The sequence below is a fragment of the Lucilia sericata genome, unplaced genomic scaffold, assembly GCF_015586225.1.
Source record: "Lucilia sericata isolate MDLA Ls3-8-SP2 unplaced genomic scaffold, ASM1558622v1 Contig003165F_arrow, whole genome shotgun sequence".
In the NCBI taxonomy this organism is placed as follows: Eukaryota; Metazoa; Arthropoda; class Insecta; order Diptera; family Calliphoridae; genus Lucilia; species Lucilia sericata.
The window spans coordinates 16,525-31,824 of NW_023996732.1; the positions used below are offsets into that span (position 1 = coordinate 16,525).

The window sequence follows — 15,300 nt, forward strand, 5'->3', positions numbered from 1 at the left end:
AAATAAAGAAATTTAAAGAAAATTTTCTGCAAATTGTGTATTAAAGAAATTTTTTATCATTATGCCACGCAAGAAGCGTTCTGCGAGTCCCTTTGAACTTATGGATGATGATTTTGATGATAACAGTTCTCAAAGTAAGTAAATTTAATATTAACGGATTCGATTTTTATAACCACAAAACATTGGTCTTAGAATCACACAAGTTTAGACATGGACGATATGATAGTTATGATCTTTAGTCTGTGTGAAGAGATTCGTTAGGTTCTACTTACGAGTTTTTGACATTGAAAATCGTTCAAATAGGTTCTTAACAAGAAACCTAGAAAACTGTGCAAAAAGATAAAAATTATTTGGAACTGTTAAAATGTTTTCATTCGCAATATATACAGTTCTTAGCTCTGATATATTTTCGTCCTGTTACATGTTTTGGTGGTGTAAAAGGACTCTGAAATCATTAAGAAACAAGTTTTCAAAGTTTTAAAACATAGTTTAAGCTAAGCGCACCATGTTACGAATCGTTTAACTTCGGAGACTTAACAGCTTTCAGCCAAAACTATATATACATTGCAGCAAAAATTCAAATGCAGCACAGCATAAACAATAACGACAGTGCCTTCCTCCGCTTTTGTAACAATTGCTGGAGGATGGGCTGACTTTCTTACTTTGTATCATTTGGCTTTTAAGCGGTTTTATTGGAACTTTCGATACTGACACATTAAGTACCAGTACACAGAGGGAAAAAGAAATATACACGCTTGGTACCAAATTGGCACCAAAGAGTTTGTAATTTTTCAATAACAACCGTTGTCAAAGTATATACATACGTACGACAACACTATGTCGCAACGTTGTCAACATTGCAACAATTCGTTGTCGAAATCTAAATTTTTTACACATACGTTGTCTAAATGTTAACAAACGTGGTAAGCTCACTATTGGCAACGGATTGTTTGCAATAGTGAACTTACCACGTTTGTTAACATTTAGACAACGTATGTGTAAAAAATTTAGATTTCGACAACGAATTGTTGCAATGTTGACAACGTTGCGACATAGTGTTGTCGTACGTATGTATATACTTTGACAACGGTTGTTATTGAAAAATTACAAACTCTTTGGTGCCAATTTGGTACCAAGCGTGTATATTTCTTTTTCCCTCTGTGTACTTAATCAGAACCGAAGAAATACACCTAGTACACTATTGGGTATGTTGTATGGAAAAGGTAGGTGGGCAAATCTTTGTAGGGTTCTCTATGTAGTTAATATCGTTCGATGTGCCGAAACTCAGTTTCCTGGACGTATTCCCTTAGAATTTTCTAATCAAAGTTCCTGAAGGATAATTTCCTGGACGTATTTCCTTAAAATTTTCTAATCATAGTTACTGATGGATAGGATGTAATATCACGGAATAGCTCCCATGATATTTGGATCTAATTTCGGAGAACGTTTCACTCTCCTCTCAGTTTATAATTTCCATGACCATCAAGACCAATATATTGTGCCACTTCAGCTAAATGAGTCTACAGACTTTCAAGACTGAGTGAGGTGGAATTGCCTAAACTGTCAAAAAAGAGAAGAGTATAACGTGGACCTTACCTTACGCTGAGCCTATGTTGTGCGATCTATCTATGAGACCAATAGGAATTATGAATATTGCTCCATCTAGATTTCAATTGCGCCAGAACTACTCTTGTTTGAAGTGGCGGTATGTGCTCTTTTTCTACTGCAGGTGGCGGGTGATCAGCAAGTACGATATTTTACTGGGTAGTTTTTATATCCTACACCACTATAGTGGGGAGGGTATTATACGTTTGTGCTGATGTTAGTAACACACAAAATATTGGTTCTACATCCACCTTAAAGTATACCGATCGATTCAGAATCACTTTTTGAGTCGATTAAGACATGTCCGTCCGTTTGTCTGGCTGGCTGGCTGGCAGTCCATGTAAACCTTGTGCACAAGCTACCGGCCGCAATTTTCAAGATAATTTGATGAAATTTGGACCAAGCTTGTTTTTTGGCACAAGGACGAAGCCTATTGAAAATGGGCTAGCCCTCATACAACCGTACCTTCCGTTTGGGCACAAATAAGTTTTATATAAGTAGGGTATTATATGGTCGGCCATGCCTGATTATACTTCCCTACTTGTTCGTAATGTATTTAATATATAAATTCGATCACGTTTTCTTTCGAATCGGGCCACCCCTCTGTGTTTCTATGAATGTCGTGAAGCGTCGGCTTATATAACAAGAATTTCGAGTTCGATATTTGAATGTAGTTCTTCTAATGTTGTTGGCATAGATTTGTGATTTAGTCTAAAGGGATTAAATTGTACGGCCGTCCGTTAATCTTATCGTCTGTTTTCATCAACTAAAACATGCCGTAATCGCACGTGAATTTCTTCGTGATAAAATGGCATAGACTAATGTTTCAAAAGGTTGAAAGTACCTTACTCAACCTACTTATTAGTAATTTTCTAAAGGGTACCTTATGGTACTTTATATGGGTGCTAGGGTCAGATGTAAACTGATTGCCCATTTTCACAACAAAATTAACTGAATCAATTGAGAATATTTGTGGATAAATTGAGTTCCATCTATCGTGTTTTCAGACGGACTGGCAGATAGACGGACATGGCTAGATTTTAAATATATAATAAGGAATCAAAATATATATAATTTCGTAAGTCTACGACCAATCTATATGTCCCCCAACTAATTATCATAATATTTTTCTAACAAACTTTACATTAATTTTAGGTTCTCGCAATGGTAATCCGCCCATACAACGTAACGCCGCCAATGCCCGAGAACGGGCACGTATGCGTGTTCTATCGAGTGCATTTGGAAGACTTAAAACAAAATTACCCAACATTCCAGCCGATACTAAACTATCCAAATTGGATACTTTACGTTTGGCCACTATGTATATAAAACAGCTGAAAACCGTAGTCGAAGGAGGAATAGGAGGAGCTGGTGCTGCCACCGCAACAAATGGCGATATAATGGAAGGCACTTTAAACAATATTGGCAATAATGCAACACATAATTATTTAAATTTAAATACAGGAGTACAAAGTATGGTAAGTCAAAAAAAAAAGAAAGCAAAATAAATCTTAAAATATTTCTTAGGCCAAGAAAGTTCATGAACGCATTAAAATTCTTTTAAAGAGCAAATTTAAAATGAATAATTTTAAATAGATCTGAGAATATGGTGTGTAATGTGGTACACTTAAGTGATGTCAGTGCCACCACTTTATAAATACCAAACAGCCACCTTGCAACAAGCTGCATTTTGTCAACAAAATTTTTATATTTTGTCAATTTACTTGACAGACAAATTTTTATTTTAAATGGTGTCATTAAATTTTATATTACATACAGCACTACTTAATATAGAAAAGACAACAGATTTAACACTGATTTGTGGTTTCTTAATCTCTCTGAGATTATGGACAATAATTTATATGAAAATATTAAACATTACCTTTTTTAAGTACTTCTTCCCCTGTAAACGTATGTTTTGCCCCCAAAAGTCTATAGAATTTTTAAATATAAATATGTATTTCAAACATAAATTTTCCTGTAATGCGATACTTTAGTGTAAAATTTTTTTGCTTTTTCCCTTCATTTTGTATGAAGAGCTGCCGAGTATTTATTTAAATTTATGACAGTTTATCACATCGTTTGCATAGAAGTGTTCTTATTTTTTTTTTTTGTTATTATTCTTAGGTGTTTTAGTTATTTTTAAATAAAGATATTATTTCTAGATTTCAATTCAGTTTTTTTTTTCAATTTCTTTTGTGAGAAGTCTTTGACAGTCTTGACTAGTTGAAGTACTTGTCATTTTAGCATTATTTTGTCGCCCGTTTTCTATATGTCTATGTTTCCTTTTCCATTTTATTTGTATTTGATTTGTTTTTGGGACAATTTCTATTTAAATGTTGTCTTTAACCGTCATAAAATAAATAATTATTTAAGTATAAGAATATTTAAAAAAAAAATATTAATTACAAATAGTATTGAATCATTAATTGGAATTTAAACGAACACAACTGAAGAAAATTTTTGAATCAGGCAGTAATTTTAAAAATTGTTGTGCAATTTATACATTTTGGTGCTAAACTAAGGCATATATCGAAAAATGGTCTAAAACTGAACCGAAATAGAACTGAAGTATATTTGAACTAGAACTGAACTATTATCGAATTACAACTGAACTAGAAGTGAACTTGATCAGAGCTAAAATTGAACTAGAACCTAACTCTATATGAACTAGAAATAAACTAGAACTAAACTAGAAATGATTTAGAACTGAACTAGAACAGAAATAAAACTGATATAGAACTGAACTAGAATTCGAACTGAACTAGAACTGTACTGGAACTGAACTAGAACTGAACTAGAACTGAACTAGAACTGAACTAAAACTGAACTAGAACTGAACTAGAACTGAACTAGAACTGAACTAGAACTGAACTAGAACTGAACTGGAACTGAACTAGAACTGAACTAAAACTGAACTAGAACTGACCTAAAACTGAACCTAAATCGAACTAGAATGAACTGAACTGAACTAGAACTGAAACTAGAACCTGAACTAGAACTGAACTAGAACTGAACTAGAAGAACTAGAACTGAAACTAGAACTGAACTAGAACTGAACCTGAACTAGAACTGAACTAGAACTGAACTAGAACTGAACTAGAACTGAGCTAGAACTGAACTAGAACTGAACTAGAACTGAACTAGAACTGAACTAGAACTGAACTAGAACTGAACTAGAACTGAACTAGAACTGAACTAGAACTGAACTAGAACTGAAATAGAACTGAACTAGAACTGAACTAGAATGAAACTAGAACTGAACTAGAACTGAACTAGAACTGAACTAGAACTGAACTAGAACTGAACTAGAACTGAACTAGAACTGAACTAGAACTGAAACTAGAACTGAACTAGAACTGAACTAGAAACTGAACTAGAACTGAACTAGAAACTGAACTAGAACAGAACTAGAATTGAACTAGAACTGAACTAGAACTGAACTAGAACTGAACTAGAACTGAACTAGAACTGAACTAGAACTGAACTAGAACTGAACTAGAACTGAACTAGAACTGAACTAGAACTGAACTAGAACTGAACTAGAACTGAACTAGAACTGAACTAGAACTGAACTAGAACTGAACTAGAACTGAACTAGAACTGAACTAGAACTGAACTAGAACTGAACTAGAACTGAGCTAGAACTGAACTAGAACTGAACTAGAACTGAACTAGAACTGAACTAGAACTGAACTAGAACTGAACTAGAACTGAACTAGAACTGAACTAGAACTGAACTAGAACTAGAACTGAACTAGAACTGAACTAGAACTGAACTAGAACTGAACTAGAACTAGAACTGAACTAGAACTGAACTAGAACTGAACTAGAACTGAACTAGAACTGAACTAGAACTGAACTAGAACTGAACTAGAACTGAACTAGAACTGAACTAGAACTGAACTAGAACTGAACTAGAACTGAACTGAACCTAGAACTGAACTAGAAACTGAACTAGAACTGAACTAGAACTGAACTAGAAACAGAACTAGAACTGAACTAGAATTGAACTAGAACTGAACTAGAACTGAACTAGAACTGAACTAGAAACTGAACTGAACTAGAACTGAACTAGAACTGAACTAGAACTGAACTAGAACTAAAACTGAAATAGAACTGAACTGGAACATAACGAAAAACAGAACTGAAGTAGAACTGAGTTAAACTAGAACTGATCTATTTAAAAAATATGAATGATCACCAAATAAGCTTCTAATATAAAACAATCTTTCCACGAAAAAAATAACAAAAACCACTGAATTGTATCTTATTCTTTTAAACAAATAGGAAAACCCCCTCATATTATTCTATTCCCTCACAACATAAACACTATAAAGACATCAAAATTTCAAAACCATATGGACCCTATAAGCAGTCAGAGTTTGTTTAGGCAGCGAAAATAACCACACCACATATCATTACCCACAATATTCTAATAATAATAATAATAATGATGTTGCTGATGTTGATGACGTTGTTTATAGGCAAATAATAATTAGCATGTGGCAAGTATAACAAAAGAAGGAAAAAGAAAGACAATACAAACACTTTTTTTTTGGTGTTTTCACGCTAAATTGTGTGAATTGATTGCGATGTTGTGATGAATTCCTTTTGTTACTTATGGTTTCCACAACAATTGGTTACAAAATTTATTACAAGCATCATTTAGTAATTTATGTTTTATATAAGAAATGTTTGGGTTATTTATAAAATACACACAATGAAAAAAACTAAACACATAAAGACACTTAAGTGGCTTCTATTATATCTATAACTATTTATAAACAAATTTATTTTTTTACCCAATTATTAAGCACAACCAATAATCACAATTTTATTTTCATATTTTTATTTACAGAATTGGCCTTTTGGTTTTCATCATCCATTTATCGAATTCTTCACTGATACGTTCATCACCTGCCACGTCCCTGATTAATCATAATACCTCTAACAATAATTGGGAGTCCCAATGGTGATAATAATAATGAAGAACAATTAAAACCTTTACGTTATGAGGACAATTATGAACATAATCATCATCAACAAGAACAAACTTCATCTTACATACAACACAACACGAATCATAATCATCAACCAAATCATTGGTATTCAGAGACCCCATCACCCGAATTAGATTCCACATCAAGTACTTGTTTGACTTTTGAAAATACGCATCTTCAACATCAGCCATCAGAGCAGCATCATCAACAGCAGCAGCAACAAATGCACAGTCATCATCAACATCATCATCACCACCACCACAATTGACACATTTACAATCTGATCCAACAACACATTCCTCCTCAACATTTCAATTGCAACATGATTTCCATCATCATTCGCATCACCATCAACAACATCAGCCGTCACAATTACATCATTTGCATCAAAATTCTTTTGTAAATAATTCAAATTTTCAATCAACTTCAATACGTTAAGTTCTCTTTAATAATAAATAATTTAAATTTAATTTATTAAAAACCTTAAAAGTATTGTAATTAATTAGTTAATAAATTATTTTTTAATATTTACACATAAATAAAAGTGTAAATTAATTTTTTCAAGGGCAAAAAGAATGAAAATCTGTGATAACTTTTATTTTGTACTACAAATCGATTTTTGAGTGAAGACATAAAATTCCATTTTCTGGCTAAACTAAAGGCTCTAGGGCAAAATGAAAGAAAATCTGTGATCACTTTATTTTGCACCAAAATCGATTTTTTGAGGTGAAAAATTAAAAATTCCATTTCTAGCTAAACGATAGGCCCTAGAGCGAAAACAAAGAAAATCTGTGATCACTTTTATTTTCACAAAAAAATCGATTTTTTAAGTGAAAACATAGACGTTAATTTTCTGGCTAAACGAGAGGCTCTATGGCAAATGCAATGAAATCTGTGATCACTTTTTTGCAACAAAAATTGATTTTGAGTGAAACACAAAAATCGACGAAAAGAATTAAAATCTGTGATCACTTTTAATCGCACCAAAAATCGACTTTTGAGTGAAATATAAAAGTCATTTTCTGGCTAAACGAGAGGCTATAGGGCAAAAAGAATGAAAATCTGTGATCACTTTATTTGCACCAAAAATCCATTTTTTTAATGAAAAAATAAAATTCTATTTTCTGGCTTAAAACAGAGGGCCCTAGGGCGAAAACAAAGAATATCTGTGATCACTTTATTTTGCACCAAAAATCGATTTTTGAGTGGAAGCATAAAAATCATTTCTAGGCTAAACCAGAGGCCCTAGGGCAAAACAAAGAAAATCCGCGATCACTTTATTTTGCACCAAAAATCGATTTTTTGAGTGAAAAATTAAAATTCCATTTTCTAGCTAAACGAGAGGCACTAGGGCGATCAAACAAAGAAAAATCTGTGATCACTTTATTTTTCACCAGAAATCGATTTTTGAGTGAAAACATCAAAGTCAATTTTTGGCTCTAAACTAATGGCTCTAAGGGCAAAAATAATGAAAATCTGTGATCACTTTTATTTTTCACAAAAATCGTTTTTTGCCCTAGGGCGAAAACAATGAAAATCTGTAATCAGTTTTATATTGCACAAAAATCGATTTTTGAGTGTAACAATAATTCAGTGTAAACAATATTTCAGTTTTCACTAAAGGCTCTAGGTCAAAAACAATAAAAAAATCTATGATAACTTTTATTTTGTACTAAAAATCGATTTTTGAGTCAATACATAAAATTCCATTTTCTGGCTAAAACTAAAGGCTCTAGGGCAAAATGAAAGAAAATCTGTGGATCACTTTTATTTTGCACCAAAATTGATTTTGAGAAAATCTGTGATCACTTTTATTTTGTACTAAAAATCGATTTTTCACTGAAAACATAAAAGACCATTTTCTGGCTTAACTAGAGGCCCTAGGGCAAAAACAATGAATATCTGTGATCACTTTTATTTTTCACAAAAAATCGATTTTTGAGTGAAAATATGAAAGTCAATTTTCTGGCTAAACGAGAGGCCCTAGGGCAAAAACAAAGAAAATCCGTGATCACTTTTATTTTGTACCAAAAATCGATTTTCTGGCTAAACTAAAGGCCCAAGGACAAAAACAATGCAAATCTGTGATCATTTTTATTTTGCAACAAATATCTTTTTTTGACTGAAAACATATTATTTTGCGATCACTATTATTTGCACCAATAATCGATTTTTAAGTGAAATCATAAAAATCCACGAAATCTGTGATAAATTTTATTTTGCACCAAAAATCGATTTTTGTAAAAACATAAAAGTCCATTTTCTGGCTAAACGAGAGGCTCTAGGGCAAAAACAATGAAAATCTGTGATCACTTTTTTTGAGTGAAAACATAAAAGTACATTTTCTGGCAAAACGTGAGGCTCTGGGGCAAAAAGAATAAAAATCTGTGATCACTTTTATTTCGAAACAAAAATCGATTTTTGAGTGAAAACATAAAAATCCATTTTCTGGATAAACGAGAGGCCTCAAAGCAAAAGCAATGAATATCTGTGATCACTTTTATTTTGTACCAAAAATCGATTTTTGAGTGAAAACAATGAAAATCTGTGATCATTTTTATTTTGCAACATATTATTTTGCGATCACTATTATTTTGCACTAATAATCGATTTTTAAGTGAAATCATAAAAATCTATTTTCTGGCTAAATGAGAGACAATGAAAAACTAAAGGCTCTAGGGCAAAAACAATGAAAATCCGTGATCACTTTTATTTTGCACCAAAAATCGATTTTTGAGTGGAAACATAAAAGTCCATTTTCTGGCTAAACGAGAGGCCCTAGGGCAAAAACAAAGAAAATCCGTGATCACTTTTATTTTGCACCAAAAATCGATTTTTTGAGTGAAAATTAAAATTTCATTTTCTAACTAAACGAGAGGCCCTAGGGCGAAAACAAAAAAATCTGTGATCACTTTTATTTTTCACAAAAAATCGATTTTTGAGTGCAAATATAAGAGTCAATTTTCTGGCTAAACGAGAGGCCCCAAAGCAATGAAAATCTGTGATCATTTTTATTTTGTACCAAAAATCGATTTTTGAGTGAAAACATAAAAATCCATTTGCTTTAGGGCAAAGAATGAAAATCTGTGATTACATTGATATCGCACCAAAAACTGATTTTTGAGTGAAAACATAAAAGTCCATTTTCTGGCTAAAAAAGGCCCAAGGACAAAAACAATGAAAATCTGTTATCATTTTTATTTTGCAACATAATATTTTGCGATCACTATTATTTTGCACTAATAATCGATTTTTAAGTGAAATCATAAAAATCCATTTTCTGGCTAAATGAGAGACAATGAAAAACTAAAGGCTCTAGGGCAAAAACAATGAAAATCCGTTATCACTTTTATTTTGCACAAAAAATCGATTTTTTAGTGCAAATATAAAAGTCAATTTTCTGGCTAAACGAGAGGCCCTAGGGCAAAAACAAAGAAAATCCGTGATCACTTTTATTTTGTACCAAAAATCGATTTTTTGAGTGAAAAATTAAAATTTCATTTTCTAGCTAAACGAGAGGCCCTAGGGCGAAAACAATGAAAATCTGTGATCACTTTTATTTTTCACAAAAAATCGATTTTTTAGTGCAAATATAAAAGTCAATTTTCTGGCTAAACGAGAGGCTCTAAAGCAAAAGCAATGAAAATCTGTGATCATTTTTATTTTGTACCAAAAATCGATTTTTGAGTGAAAACATAAAAATCCATTTTCTGGCTAAACTAAAGGTTTTAGGGCAAAAACAAAGAAAATCTGTAATCACTTTTATTTTGCACCAAAAATTGATTTTTGAGTGGAAACATAAAAGTCCATTTTCTGGCTAAACTAAAGGCTCAAGGACAAAAACAATGAATATCTGTGATCACTCTTATTTTGCACCAAAAATTGATTTCTGAATGAAAACACAAAAGTGCATTTTCTGGCTAAACTAAAGGACCTAGGACAAAAACAATGAAAATCTGTGATCATTTTTATTTTGCAACAAATATCTATTTTTAGTGAAATTACAAAAGGGCATTTTCTGGCTAAACGGGAGGCTCTAGGGCGAAAAGAATGAAAATCTGTGATCACTTTTATATCGCACCAAAAATCGATTTTGAGCGAAAACATAAAAGTCCATTTCCTGGCTAAACTAAAGGCTCTAGGTCAAAAACAATGAAAATCTGTGATCATTTTTATATCGCACCAAAAATCGATTTCTGAATGAAAACAACAAAGTGCATTTTCTGGCTAAACTAAAGGCTCAAGGACAAAAACAATGAAAATCTGTGATCACTCTTATTTTGCACCAAAAATGGATTTCTGAATGAAAACAACAAAGTGCATTTTCTGGCTAAACTAAAGGACCTAGGACAAAAACAATGATGACCAAAAATCAATTTTTGTAAAAACATAAAAGTCCATTTTCTGGCTAAACTAAAGGCTCCAGGGCAAAACAAAGAAAATCTTTGATCACTTTTATATCGCACCAAAATCGATTTTGAGTTAAAACATAAAAGTGCATTTTCTGGCTAAACTAAAGGCTCTAGGGCAAAAACAAAGAAAATCTGTGATCATTTTTATTTCGAAACAAAAATAGAGTTTTGAGTGAAAACATTAAAGTCCATTTTCTGGCTAAACTAGAGGCTCTAGGGCAAAAACAAAGAAAATCTGTGATAACTTTCGTTTTACCATTTCTGGCTAAATTAAGGCCTATAGGGCAAAAAGAATTAAAATCTGTGATTACTTTTATTTTGCTTAGAAAACGCAAAGGTGTATTTTCTGTCTAAACTAGAGTTTTTAGGGCAAAAAGAATGATTATGCTATGTCCGTCCGTCTGTCTGTCTAACTGAACAAGAAGTTAACTAAACTAAAACTTAACTGAACTAGAAGTTAACTAAAATTGAACTAAAACTAACCTAGGACTGAACTAGAATTGAAGTGGAACTGAAATAACTGAAAAAGTAGTATTTTCATTTTTATGTATGTAAAGAACTTCTTTTTATTAGAAGCTATTACTAAGTTAGACAATGTTTCATCAACCATAACATTAGGCAACATGCGATAAGTTTTATTATTACTCTACACACCTTGAATTTATAATCTTATCTCTATGCTAAAGTTTCTTCAAAAAATTCTTTGCACTTTGTGCTAATATTAACTAATTAAATTTTCTGATTAATAAATGGATTAACTTAAGTTATTTGTGATATTGTTTTTGCAAAAATAAAGAAAACTTAAAATGAAAATGAGCTTACCAACAACTGCTAGTGTTATTATAGTTAAAATGGTGATGAAATAATCTTGATATTAGTTTATGATTTTGTTTAGAATTAAAGATGAAAGTTAATGTTAATTAATTTATGATAGAGTTAGTAATTTATGGGCAAAATGTCTCATTGTCTTCCGAAAATCTAGAGCTGTAAATAAGTGAAATAAGAAATTAGTTGTTGTGAAAGTTTTTTTTCGAATAAAATAACATACTTGTCTTAAAATAAGGAAATATTAAAGAGCTTGGCTTGATTGGGTATTGCTATTGTCTGTCTATTACTTATCCTGATTTCACCCTTTTTTTTGGCCATTTTGACTGTAATCAAAAAAATCATAAAATGAGTTTTGTTTTTTAATTAATTAAAGAAAAGTTTACACAATATTTAGTTGTTTTTTTTTATAATTTATTTATTATTTATATTATTCTAGCTTTTTAATTTGCATTATCAAAAAGACAACTGAACAAAGATTTTATATATATAAAAAAAAATAAACTTTCCCACTTCCTTACAACGAAATGTAAATTTTTTGTTTATTTGTTCCTTGTGTATTAAAAAACTTATTTAAATTATGGAATTTAAAATCCATAAACAGAAAATTTTATATGTTTTAAGTATAATTAAATGAAATTAAAGTTTGTAAAAAACTAAAAGCACCAAAAGTTTAAAACTTTATAAAATTAAACACTTTGAAAACTGAGCACTCTTTTGGTTTAAAAGAAATATTAAAAAAAAGAAGAAAACTTTATAAAATCTTAAATGCAATTTTCGCAAAATAGTTATTAAAACAATAAAAAAGAAAGAGAAATGAAAATATAGAAAATATAATAAGAGAGGAGTGAATTGGCAACTAAAAGATTATAGAAAAGAAAATAATAAAACTTTTTGTATATCAAAGAAGGCCTTCTTTTTGTGTTAAGATACAAATAATGTGCATTTTGGTTTTTTTGGAATTTAGTGTTTGCTTTTTTGTGTTTGTTTAAAATTATTGCGATTTGCTGCCAAAGAAATATTTGTAGATCAAAGTGGCAATTAAACCCAAAATGAAGGGCATCAACCAGGATTTCATGGAGGTTTCTTCGGTTTTTTGATCACTATTCCAGGTGGGTTCAGACTTTTCGGGGATATTTGTACGTTCTTCAGGCACCAATTCACCAATTTTATATTGTTTCATCATTTCACGGGCATCGGAACTGTGACCAACATCTTCGAAATTTTCTGTAGCGTCTTTGCCGGCTTGTTCCATTAAGACCTCCTCACCACCAGGGTGCTAAAAGTAAATAAAATAAAATATAAAGAAATTAAAAATGAGAACATAAATCAAAAAAGAGACTTAGAACACTTTTTCTGCAAATAAGCGCTTTTTATGTATAAATACCTAAAGATTGTCGTATCGTGATTTATTTATAAATTCATTTAAAGTAATCCTCAACAATAACAAAGTATTGTCGAAATTATACATAAGAATTTTAAATAGTCTAGAATTTGTTTTGTACATATTGTCTTACTAGTATTTTGTATTCATACTGTCGTCTACTTGTTGGAATATTTTTGAATCAAGGTCAAAAATAAAGAGTATATAGATGTCTATAGTTTTGTTATTACTCTGGACTTTGATTTTAAGTACTCAAGTTTAGTAAACAAAGATTTGTATTTCCAGTAAACAATTATTTACAATGCTTTTTTTACAAAATATTTTTTTTAATAATCTTCTAATAAACTACAATAATTTTTTGTACTAGTTCAGTTCGAATTCAGTTCTAGTTCTGTTCTAGTTCTGTTCTAGTTCTGTTCTAGTTCTGTTCTAGTTCTGTTCTAGTTCTGTTCTAGTTCTGTTCTAGTTCTGTTCTAGTTCTGTTCTAGTTCTGTTCTAGTTCTGTTCTAGTTCTGTTCTAGTTCTGTTCTAGTTCTGTTCTAGTTCTGTTCTAGTTCTGTTCTGTTCTAATTCTGTTCTAGTTCTGTTCTAGTTCTGTTCTAGTTCTGTTCTAGTTCTGTTCTAGTTCTGTTCTAGTTCTGTTCTAGTTCTGTTCTAGTTCTGTTCTAGTTCTGTTCTAGTTCTGTTCTAGTTCTGTTCTAGTTCTGTTCTAGTTCTGTTCTAGTTCTGTTCTAGTTCTGTTCTAGTTCTGTTCTAGTTCTGTTCTAGTTCTGTTCTAGTTCTGTTCTAGTTCGTTCTAGTTCTGTTCTAGTTCTGTTCTAGTTCTGTTCTAGTTCTGTTCTAGTTCTGTTCTAGTTCTGTTCTAGTTCTGTTCTAGTTCTGTTCTAGTTCTGTTCTAGTTCTGTTCTAGTTCTGTTCTAGTTCTGTTCTAGTTCTGTTCTAGTTCTGTTCTAGTTCTGTTCTAGTTCTGTTCTAGTTCTGTTCTAGTTCTGTTCTAGTTCTGTTCTAGTTCTGTTCTAGTTCTGTTCTAGTTCTGTTCTAGTTCTGTTTATTCTGTTCTTTTTTCTAGTTCTGTTCTAGTTCTGTTCTAGTTCTGTTCTAGTTCTGTTTAGTTCTGTTCTAGTTCTGTTCTAGTTCTGTTCTAGTTCTGTTCTAGTTCTGTTCTAGTTCTGTTCTAGTTCTGTTCTAGTTCTGTTCTAGTTCTGTTCTAGTTCTGTTCTAGTTCTGTTCTAGTTCTGTTCTAGTTCTGTTCTAGTTCTGTTCTAGTTCTGTTCTAGTTCTGTTCTAGTTCTGTTCTAGTTCTGTTCTAGTTCTGTTCTAGTTCTGTTCTAGTTCTGTTCTAGTTCTGTTCTAGTTCTGTTCTAGTTCTGTTCTAGTTCTGTTCTAGTTCTGTTCTAGTTCTGTTCTAGTTCTGTTCTAGTTCTGTTCTAGTTCTGTTCTAGTTCTGTTCTAGTTCTGTTCTAGTTCTGTTCTAGTTCTGTTCTAGTTCTGTTCTAGTTCTGTTCTAGTTCTGTTCTAGTTCTGTTCTAGTTCTGTTCTAGTTCTGTTCTAGTTCTGTTCTAGTTCTGTTCTAGTTCTGTTCTAGTTCTGTTCTAGTTCTGTTCTAGTTCTGTTCTAGTTCTGTTCTGTTCTAGTTCTGTTCTAGTTCTGTTCTAGTTCTGTTCTAGTTCTGTTCTAGTTCTGTTCTAGTTCTGTTCTAGTTCTGTTCTAGTTCTGTTCTAGTTCTGTTCTAGTTCTGTTCTAGTTCTGTTCTAGTTCTGTTCTAGTTCTGTTCTAGTTCTGTTCTAGTTCTGTTCTAGTTCTGTTCTAGTTCTGTTCTAGTTCTGTTCTAGTTCTGTTCTAGTTCTGTTCTAGTTCTGTTCTAGTTCTGTTCTAGTTCTGTTCTAGTTCTGTTCTAGTTCTGTTCTAGTTCTGTTCTAGTTCTGTTCTAGTTCTGTTCTAGTTCTGTTCTAGTTCTGTTCTAGTTCTGTTCTAGTTCTGTTCTAGTTCTGTTCTAGTTCTGTTCTAGTTCTGTTCTAGTTCTGTTCTAGTTCTGTTCTAGTTCTGTTCTAGTTCTGTTCTAGTTCTGTTC

At 31.7% G+C, this 15,300-nt stretch overlaps 2 protein-coding genes across 2 annotated transcripts; one reads left to right on the top strand and one right to left on the bottom strand.

Moving 5' to 3' along the window:
• Nucleotides 1-29: 29 nt before the first annotated feature.
• Nucleotides 30-12,292, top strand: LOC119614623 (neurogenic differentiation factor 6-B). Its single transcript, XM_037970738.1, has 5 exons — nucleotides 30-134; nucleotides 2,761-3,083; nucleotides 6,467-6,516; nucleotides 6,573-6,754; nucleotides 12,285-12,292. Exons 1-5 carry the CDS (start codon nucleotides 62-64, stop codon nucleotides 12,290-12,292), a joined length of 636 nt encoding a protein of 211 aa, XP_037826666.1. The 5' UTR covers nucleotides 30-61.
• Nucleotides 12,293-12,821: 529 nt separating this feature from the next.
• LOC119614624 (cytochrome b5-like) lies at nucleotides 12,822-13,144 on the bottom strand. Its single transcript, XM_037970739.1, has one exon. The coding sequence runs from the start codon at nucleotides 13,098-13,100 to the stop codon at nucleotides 12,840-12,842; it is 261 nt and encodes an 86-aa protein (XP_037826667.1). The 5' UTR covers nucleotides 13,101-13,144; the 3' UTR covers nucleotides 12,822-12,839.
• Nucleotides 13,145-15,300: the final 2,156 nt, after the last annotated feature.

Coding starts and splice junctions, on each gene's coding strand:
- LOC119614623 (XM_037970738.1), top strand. CDS start 62: ATGCCACGCAAGAAGCGTTCTGCGAGTCCCTTTGAACTTATGGATGAT. Junction 135..2,760: donor TGATGATAACAGTTCTCAAA/GTAAGTAAATTT, acceptor CATTAATTTTAG/GTTCTCGCAATGGTAATCCG. Junction 3,084..6,466: donor ATACAGGAGTACAAAGTATG/GTAAGTCAAAAA, acceptor TTTTATTTACAG/AATTGGCCTTTTGGTTTTCA.
- LOC119614624 (XM_037970739.1), bottom strand. CDS start 13,100: ATGGAACAAGCCGGCAAAGACGCTACAGAAAATTTCGAAGATGTTGGT.